Source organism: Borostomias antarcticus (assembly GCF_949987555.1).
Source record: "Borostomias antarcticus genome assembly, chromosome: 1".
Taxonomy (NCBI): domain Eukaryota; kingdom Metazoa; phylum Chordata; class Actinopteri; order Stomiiformes; family Stomiidae; genus Borostomias; species Borostomias antarcticus.
The window spans coordinates 55,589,021-55,599,453 of NC_140234.1; the positions used below are offsets into that span (position 1 = coordinate 55,589,021).

Here is a 10,433-nt window from a genome sequence, read left to right on the forward strand (position 1 = left end):
TCTGCAGTTTGAAGACGAATCTTTCAACTCCTCTATGGATGGGCCTCTGGGAGAGGTTATCCAGAGGAAGCTGTCCTTCACCTTGAACCAGTGCCTGGTCTCATATGACATCCACAGAGAGGGTGGAGGGGGTGTGATGGGGGCGGGGTGGTTGGATGGCTTTCATGACACAATCATCTGGGGACAGGCTCCTCCAGAAAGGCTGAGAAAGAGAGAGAACGGTAATCAGATGAGGTATCGACGTATCACTTACAGCAGCACCAAAGAAATACATGAATAAAATGCATTTGTGCCATAACACCATAAGGTGTCCCAAATTCATTTCTCTCTGGGAGTATAAGAAAAGGACCCGGAGACTAACATGGGAGCATGCTTGTCCTATCGTCAAGTCATACACATTCACTTCCCATCGCCAACACTGTTTATTTTATGGATTATTTTATTTTATGCAGTCATATCTAATGATATCTGGCTATCAGGTTAGGCCATATCTGGAATGATGTATTCATTCCACACACTGATCCCTGAGCATAAAACATTCAACAGAAAAGCTCTCTTGTACTGTAGAGTGGATGAAATGACCTCTACTCTGCCAGGGAAAACTGGCTCCCATGGTGCTTCTCAGGCTCCCGTCACGCGGTTCCAGGTCATCGTCCCATCCCACCGGGACAGCACCGTAGTCGGTGATAACCCTTCCAAGGATTATCACCTTCTCTCTTACTGATTCGATTCTCATGCCATTTAATCTCAACTAAATCTGTGTCTGTTTTCAATGTAGGAAAGGATGGGTGGTGGATGGGCGGAGGTCACATTAATCCAGATATCGATTCAATAGATATTGTTTATGTATATTGTACATGCCTCCTTTTGTTACAGTAAAGGAACAATGCTCAGTACATATCCATCCACCAACTGCATTCAAGCAATCTGATATCAATAATGAAAGATGATCTCATCACCAGGGAATATAGATGGGGAGGATTGACAACACAAGAGATTCTTATTAGTTCATCTGAGGCATACAGATGTAGCAGGAAGGGCACACCCAACTCCAATACCTAACGAGGGAACAAGGAAGGCCCTCTTGTTCATTTTATTGCCTGTAGAGAGCCAGGGACAACAGATTGCCTGATCCCCAGTTAATTAGGCGCTGTTAGTAGAAAGCCCCAGGCTATGGGGGAACACAAAGAGGCAAAGATCAGGCTTGGTCATTTCTGAATGGACTGGGCAAGCGAGACGGAAAGATCTGCATTGTAGGGATAATTATCAGGCTTTTTACAAATAGGCTATTTCAGTCTCTCAATCCTACACAGCGAAACATCCACCTCTGTCAGCATAGTCGAGGGGAGTTCGTCTCAAGCTTCACTTTTCCCTCAGCAGAGGATTAGTGATTCCTGTTCTATTTCACCACATACAGATCATACTGTCATTTCACAGCAGTTAACAAAAGGTAAAATAGGTAAAGTATTACGTTTCACTGCCAGCAGAGTGTTGCCATGACAACAGGCCACCGATGTCACCGTGAACGGGTGGCTCTCGTCGAGCTGCACTGCCTTCGGTATCCCAGAATCCTCTTCTTTCCTTCCGAGGCGGCCACGGGCCCCCTTTCCCCAGGTAAACACCTCCCCATCTGCCAGGAGGGGAGAGGAGGAGCACAGTAGTTAGGCTAACCGATTCCTCACTGCACCCCAAGGATTCATTAATCCACACAAGCCTTAACTGACAGCCCTTGCTCTCCTGCCGCGGCAGCATAACGGCTCCATCCCCGGGAGAGCCAAGCTGAACAAAGCCAGCCCTGAACAATGAGGCTCTGCAATGGCGGCTGGGGCTGCCTGCCTGCTATCTCCCAATGGGAGGCAGAGCTCATCTTTGACATCTTCGATTACTCATTCAGCATCGTCTCATCCACTGCTAGTCTTCTCTGTCTAGTTACAAAATATTGTATTAGTAAAATATGTATCTCGTAAATTTGGATAAGTAACATTTGTATTGTAGTCTGTGTACATCTTCTTCTGATGCTGTAACAATACAATCCCCCCCCCCTACTACTACTACTATAATAGCCACATACAGTACAATGAAGACTACTCTGTGATTGCCTTCTACTCACCTGGTCCAATGGCCAAAGTGAAGGCATCCCCACAGGCTGCCATGGTGATGCCCTGTAGCCCTGGCACTGGGTAGGGCGCACGGCTAGTACGGCGCGAGCTACAGCCCAGCTGTCCATGCTGGTTACTGCCAAAGGTGAAACACTGACCCCTGTCTGGAAATGTAGACGTGCGCATTTGAAGATGTTTAATGAAGTTTATTGAAATTCACTGATACAGGACACAAATCCTCTACATCAGTCTCAATATATATCACATCATGTACAAGATGTTGGATGACTTTCCATGAACAGCATTATTTTATACATGCTTTGTTTTGAAACAGTGAAATTTGGTGAAATGGCAGCTACTGTCTAGGACAGCTTACAGGAAATGTTGGAAGCAAGAGCCACTACTGAAACGATTGTGAGTCTGTGTGGCCGATCAGACAGGCACACAAAGGAGATGAGATTGACATTTATTTCACCTGTGACTGCAACCGAGTGGGCTGTTCCGATGTCAATGTAAGCAATCTTCTCCACGTTCAACGGTGCCGATTGGACAGGAGTGAAAGAGTGGACATCTTCTACCTGGTCAGACAGAGCGGGCTCCTCCCCAGGCTTGATCCTGTCCAACCCAAGCTTATTGAACCTATAATAGAAAATATAGCATTCTTTTGATTTTGCTAATGAGAGTAGGAAGAGTCCTATTCCATCCAATACACTGTATTCACTACTAATCAACTAATTGCGGTGCTGTAGAATAATAACAGTGACATTGTAAAGCCATTCAGCAAACCTCACCGACTTATGGCTTATATAAAACGAGGGAGCTTCCTGTTCTGTTCTGTGTACGATATAAGCAGCGAGTAAGCGATGAGAGTGAGGAAGAGCAGGAAGAAGCTAAACCACAGGTATCTACAGTACTGTTTCCACTCAGCTCTGGACTCCTCTCACCCACACTACCATTCAGAGGTCTTTATTCTGCCCACGATGTTGGCGGATGAGGGGTTAACAATGACAGCGTGTTTGTCATAGGGAGAGAATGCTGTCTCACTGGATGTGGACCTGCAAGATAATGTTACTACACCTCGAGGAATCCACGCACTGGCACAACAAAGCATGTCAATTACAAGCAATATTTGTGCTTAAGCAGAGTATTAGGCCAGAGGATATCAAGGTGTATTTTACCTTAATGTTAGTATAGCTTTGCAGATTGTGTCACATGCATTAATTACAGCCTCTTCGGGGTGTGTAGCTGTGTAGTGTCACAGCACTTTCTGTAAATAGGAATGTTAAATAAGTACTTAACTGATGAAAGAACATATTGGCACTCAGGCGAAATCCCAAGCATCGTAAAACAGTGTGGACTAGATCTTAACTGAGACTCACGTCTTGCTAGATAAGAATGTTCGGCGCCAATGTTGTAATTTACCGGTTGCTTCCGCTGGCCAGAATGCTGTGCTGGGTGCTAATAATCATGGAGCAGTCCACCCCACACAGTACCCTTTGAGCCTCAAACTCAACCGGCACAGACACTTGCTGAGGAGAGTTGTAGGAGTCCTGACTGCCAAGCCCAAGGCGGCCTGTCAGAGAGGAGAGTAGACAAAGGGAACATGAGGGAAGAGAAGTCTGAAAAATCCATTAAAATGTTAAGATGGCCCTCAGGCATTACTGTCATATATCAAGAGTGAAACGAAAGAAGAGTGAAACATAAACAATAAGTTGCTCCTTTACCATTATCCCCTCTTCCCCAGGAGAATACTTCTCTCTCATTGGTCACAGCGAGGACGTGGGAAGCCCCACATGACACCTGGATCAACTCATACCCCAGTAGAGCCTCAACGATCTTGGGCTGAGCATTAAAACATAACAACAAACCTTATGACCTTGATCACTTATCCTTACAGCCAAAATGTATTATATCTGTGATGAATGTCTTTCAGTGCAGTGTGTAGATATAGGTAGAGGATGCCTCACCTTCACACAAACTCAAAAATATGTATTCATTTTGAGTAGGTGTTTTGAAAAACCAAAGATAAAGTAAAAATAAAATATGAGGTTTTCGCACACTTTTTTTACACATTTTCTTCCTCTTTCAAGGGTGTTTTAAGTTCTTTTACTACAAAAACTACCAAGAAGAGTTGGAATCTGCATGTTCTGAGTGAACTGCGAGCAAGTAGAAGATATTTACCTGAGTAACATCATTAGTATTCCCATGTCCGAGACAGCCATTGCTTCCACTTCCAAACGTCATAATAATGCCTCTGTCTGAAAAGCGAAAAATAAATAGAAGATATTACAGGGACTATTAGTTGGGTGGGTGCGGACACATCTCAACATAGGCCATCAGGAAGGCTAATCCCTAACAAGGGAATAATAATCTACTCCACCACGGTGATAAATAGTGATGACTGAGAGGCAAGTGAGCTGGGAGACAGGTTTTTAAATCCTGCGTTATCTGCTTTTGGTGCTGGACTAATGATGGTTCCCTCAAGGCGACAGTGTGTAGAACAATGTATCACTGTTTGAGCCTTAGAGAAAGTGCACCTCCAGAATGCCAAGGCAGCATTGAGGAGATTAGATTTTGCACGGAGGACAAACACTGATGAATGGCTTCATGTCAAAAGTGCAGTAAAAGAGGCAATTACAGCCTCACTTTCAAATCCAGTTTACATTGGGATTCTGCTCCAGTGCTTTATGTGTCGAACTGTACTGCAGTGTGGTAGGTAAAAGCTGAAAATAAACATTGATTTCCAATACCAAAACTCCCTTCTAAGGCTGATTTTAGCTGCCCGGCAAGCTGAGTCTGGCAGAGCATGAGACTCTTAATCTCAGGGTCGTAGGTTCGAGTCCCATGTTGGGCGCAGCTCATTATTTAATTGTACATGGGTACCCGTATCATGTTACATATAAAAGAAACCACATTTTTATGACTTGACGTGGATGCTATCTCTATGATGGCTGTCTGAGGTGGCCCACCTGTCATACAGGTGGTGAAGAGATCTCCACAGGAGACAGACTTGATGGTGACACCAGACTGGCCCTCCAGGAAGCGAGAGATGAACTGGGGCTGCAGCTGTTCCACTGACCCTGGCAGACTGGGCTCTCCAGACCCTACTGACGGAGCCTAAGCACAGCACATCAGTGCACAGCGGTTAGGACATGTGAAAGCTCCTGATTTGAAAGACTAGATCCAGATAATGGTCTTGTTATTGTTAAAATGGGAAAAAAAACAATTATCTCACACTGCATAATCTGAGAAAATTAAAGGTGGGGTAGGTAGTTTGACGTCAACAAGGCCTCCGATTGGTCATATTTTTCAAAAGAACCCGCCCCTCCCTCCTGTCAATCATGATGTAGTCCCTCCCTCCAAACATGACTGGTGAGTGTGGCGAGATAGAGACCCTGATTGGTCAATACATTCGGGCACGGTGCATTCTTTGAATCCAAAATACAGAGGCAGCGGTAAACACGGTGGATGGAATTATTCTCAGAGCACTTCTGTTACTGATAGCTGAAAGGATATTTTACCAAATAAAACCAAAAGCAAACTACCTATCCCATCTTTAACAGAGGCACCTAATAATTAGATATGGAGTTTGATCTTCTGTGAACACATAATCAAAAGAACTAGCCATAATTAGACTGAAAACAGATAAAAAGACAAGCAGTCAGACAAGCACACAGACAAGACAGACAGCGAGGCAGACAAGTAAGGAGACACTTACCTCCCAGGTGATGAGCCGTCCTGACTTTGTGACTCCCATCTTCTGAGTGCGCCCCAGGGACACTTGCAGCACCTCTGTGTTGAGCATAGGCAGACGTAGAGGAGCAGAGATACCACTGCCCCACGTGTACACTGATGACAAGGGGAGGGAGTGCACCTTCCCTGACCCTACGCCCATCAGTCCATCTGGAACAGGACAGCAATATGCATACAGAAATAGTGTCATTACTGGTCGATTACACAACAGACTGAATGAAGGGTGAGGAGGATGGAAACTGTGTCTGACCTCTGGATCTGGTGCTGGTAACTCTCCCTCCTGGTCTGCCATGAGGACCAGACTGCACACTGTACAGTGGCTTCTCAATTCTGGGCCAAAACAACAACAAAAAACCTTCCTATGAATTTTATGGTCACACTGTGCAATGTGCCTGTGTTTAATGATGTTGTACGGTGAAAACTGTTAACAATGCTATTATTATTATTATTGAATTGAATTGAAACCTTTATTATTAATAATCTTGTCAAGATTACAAATAGAAATATTATTTGTATTTACAGTACCTGCGCATTTTGACATTGCCAATATCGGTGTAGAGGTTGAGCAGGGGCCTGATGCATATGGGCAGGGCCATGATCTCATTGAGCTGTGGCCGTTTGGATGGGTCCAGATTGAGCATGTTGAGGATGAGCTGACGAAGTTCTGGGCTGTAACGGTCTGATATTGGAGCAAAGGTACCACTCATGATCTTCAGGACAAGGGCAGGAAGGTTCTGAAAGACGAAGAAGAGTTGAGCTGAGCTCACATACCGTTTCTCTCTGCAGATCAGTCTGGACTTCCATCTATCTCAAACGATTTCTAGAAATTACATTGTGACCGGGCCAATCAGGAACAGTATTCTAATTGCTGTTCTGTCCCCCAGTAGAACGCAGCCCCTGACTGGTTCCCGTAATTGATGATGAGAGATACAGGCCGCTGGCAAATCAGTAGACTAATGGTGTCTCCCGTAGTGACGAGCGGTAATGTTAACCTTAGTAGAATAAACATAGCCATAAGTTCAGTTACTGTAGAAATACACGCAATAACAACAATTAAACAAGAACAAAAGTACTGTATGCACTAGCAGAGTTTCTCAAAGGAAATGACGTTTTCGCTGTTCGTCAGACTGGATTTGACAAACGTTTTGTTACACTGATTGGCTGAAGGAGTTTGCCTGTCAAGGAAATTACTAATGCCCACTGAAATCGATATGAGGAAGGCCAGACTGATCTACAGGGAGAAACAGAATGTGAGGTTGCAAGATCAGGATGGTCTCACGAGGCTAGATAAAACTGTTAAATAAAACAGATTATTTGAATTTACATTGAAACTTAGTGAGATTTTGAATTTACACCGGTGGCATCTTAAATGAGATTCATTTTTACAAAGAGATGAGCAGATAAAGAATCAAACGCTGTGAAAGACTGTCAATGAAATTAGGGAGACAGTCCTACAGTATGTATGCAGCAATTTGAGAAAAAAAAGTGTCTCATACAGCAGCTTCGAAAGCTCTTTTGAGGCTGGCCAGTTCATAGAGCACGCAGCCCAGGGCCCAGATGTCACTCTTCTGGTTGTAAGGCTTTCCCTCACAAAGCTCAGGGGAGATGTAGCATGGCGTCCCCACCACCTGGACAGAGAAAAGAAGGAGAAGAAAAGGTCAAATCAACACCACTGGCCACGGCATTAGTATGGCAACAGGTTAGCTTGTCAGGTGTATCAATCGACCACTAAAAAGCTGTGCACCCACAGTGTACGCTTTGCTCTTGCTGACAAGGATTTTGGATATTCCAAAATCTCCAACTTTGACAATCATTTGGTGCTTGTCGAGCAGAATGTTTTGGGTCTTCAGGTCCCTGTGTAAGATGAGCTTGTTGTGCACATGGTAGAGGGCCAGGAGGATCTGGACAAAGAAATGCAGAATGGTGTCCTCGTCCAGCAGGGAGTTACAGCGCTTCTGAATGTAGTCGGCTAAGGTTCCACCTACACGAAGGTAACAGAAGGAGCACAGATAATAGTCTCTCAGTGTTATGTTTATTGCAACATAGCCTACTGCATCACAGTATTCCCCAAGGCTTTCACACAGGAGATAAAAGCCCCCCCAAAGGAAGGGGAAAAGATACAATAATCTGCTGCCCTAAGGCACTGCATGATGGGAACAGTGAACTGTGCATTCAAGTCTTATGTAATGAACAAAAGGGCGTTAATGTAATGTGATAGCTCTACCTGGAGCATACTCCATAGCGATCATGAGTGCCTTGTCCTCCAGGAAGTTCTCATAGTATTCTATGATATTGGGATGGTTGAGCAACTTCAGCACCTGGCACTCATTTTGGGCCGCAAGGCGCTCATCACGAGACATCTGCTCCACTGGGATCTCCTTTAGGATGACAAAGGCCCCGTCACTCCGCCGCCGACAGAGGTGTACTATGCTGTATGACAGACAGGGGAGGGAGAGGTTATGGGACAGAATTCATCACGCTCTTTATTAACATAACTGTAGACTGCTGAGACCTCCAGTGCCATGAGTGGGCATCGTGGGTAGGCCTGCCTTGGGCATCATTGGATATGCTGGACTTCAAAAGCTCCTTCCCATACTCTTTTACGGTGTCAGTAACGGTACAGTTGTAATGTTGTAATGTGTTGCTAATGTGATGTAATCCATTCTCAGGAAGAATTCACTAGCTGCCTATTTACACATACTGAGAATGTCTAAACTTTTATATTAGGCCTATATGACTAGTCTAGAATACAGATAATGGATTGCGCAGCGAGGGTTAAGCGCAGTAGTCTCTCTTCGCCAACTAGTTTGGAAATATCCCCAAGCTAGCTAGCTAGGTTAACGTAACTGAATGTAACATTAAAAGGAAAATCATCAAACTGAAACTTTCAAAACATTTCCACATTTCGTTCGAGATAGAGGCTCAAAACAACCGAACTCACTCACTTTCGTGACTATCGTGCAAAAATGGTTTAATTTAAAATGGCATGTGCAAAGTGATAAACGTCTGCTTTACCCGAAAGCTCCTCTTCCAACCACTTTGATTTTTTCATACTTCTCCATCTTCTGTTACCATCAATAATGAGACGACAGCGAACACAAACATTCACCGTCGTCTCCAGGCAACACTTCCTACAGGGAACAAGTAGGGACAAAAAGCCTTTCGATTATTTTAGTCCGCAGCCTAATGTTATCATGGGCCCAGAGGATTGTGCAACATTTACTAAATGATGCCTCCTCAAGTCACATGTCAACATCAACTAATTTTGCTGTGTGTGTGTGTGTGTGTGTGTGTGTGTGTGTGTGTGTGTGTGTGTGTGTGTGTGTGTGTGTGTGTGTGTGTGTGTGTGTGTGCGTTCGTGCGTTCCCACTCTGTCTGTCTCCAGGCGGCATGCAATTATGAAATGCCTTCCACCTCATGGAGATAAGCAGTAGTTCCTATCCTCTCAACCCCTTCTCTGCTGTAATATGGGCCTTAACAAACCCATTGTGCTCTGATGAGACCCCATATATGCAATGCAATAGCCACACATATTAGGCGACAGCCATTATCATGGATCATCACACTCATGGCCATTATTATAATCCAATTATCAGACACTGTGGCACACTATATTTCCCAACGCACTTATCCTGACTTTCTGTCAGCATAGAACACATTTTAAAGTGAAATGTCATGGATAAGGAATATTGTTATGAAGTCATAATTCCACAAACTAACAGAAGGCCATCAATTACCAAGTAGCCTAACTATTAAGGAAGCATATTTCCAGAATAAATTCCACTGTGAGCAGTTAGGCTCCTCGCTGTTTCACTGACTGTTGATCTATAGTGAACCTATTTTGGTAACGTCGGTTCATCTCATGTTACAGTATGATATTTACCTGTCTATCTGCATACAGAAAAGTTTGGATAGTCAGTGTGCAGGAATGCACTTGTGCAGGTTGCTCATCGAAACTGGGTAAAGCCTGAGGTGTGCATCTGTCAGCAAGAGCAGCCAGATCACATTAGTGGTTGTAAACCGGTCAGTCATGTCGTAAAGGCATGGAAAACAATAGGGGAGAGCTTCACACAATCAGAAATATCCTGGCTCTTCAGTCTCCCTCAAGGGCGTTTGAGTAGCCTACTGTATTCAGGATGTCTTGGATGTGACTGTGTCCCCTGACTGAACCAGACAATGGGTATGTTGTCTGGATTTTGTCTACAACTTTGTTTATAGGGGACTGAGGTTAAGTCTTCAGTGGTGCTACGCTGTAATATTAGCAGGAAGTCCTTGTGCAGGACTTCTATTGAGTTGATAGCTCTAAGGCCATGTCGAAACTTGCTCCTTGATTTTTTTTCTCAACTATGGTGATACGTATTTGTTGAATTCTTTATCAGCTCAACTCAGCTCTACTGAGTAGGCCTACAGTACAAGATACATAATACTATATTAATTTCCATGAAACATTGTTTTGAAACCCACTGCATAGTTTTCTGCATTGCCAGTCAGTGTTAGAGATACAGCTAATTTTCCTGTCAGAACTGGGAGGTGTATCGAGGTGTATCGCCTGTTGTGCATTTGGATGAATCGTCCCCATCC

At 44.2% G+C, this 10,433-nt stretch overlaps 1 protein-coding gene across 1 annotated transcript; it reads right to left on the reverse strand.

The window, feature by feature from the left end:
• Nucleotides 1–173: 173 nt before the first annotated feature.
• Nucleotides 174–8,914, reverse strand: nek8 (NIMA-related kinase 8; the record flags this gene model as incomplete). The annotated part of the gene is made up of 15 exons (XM_084438050.1): nucleotides 174–202; nucleotides 1,472–1,630; nucleotides 2,111–2,263; nucleotides 2,575–2,738; nucleotides 3,522–3,672; nucleotides 3,824–3,941; nucleotides 4,281–4,357; nucleotides 5,069–5,216; nucleotides 5,818–6,002; nucleotides 6,103–6,182; nucleotides 6,378–6,586; nucleotides 7,349–7,480; nucleotides 7,601–7,833; nucleotides 8,077–8,282; nucleotides 8,868–8,914. 15 exons carry the CDS (start codon nucleotides 8,912–8,914, stop codon nucleotides 174–176), a joined length of 2,091 nt encoding a protein of 696 aa, XP_084294176.1.
• Between the last annotated feature and the right edge of the window lie 1,519 nt (nucleotides 8,915–10,433).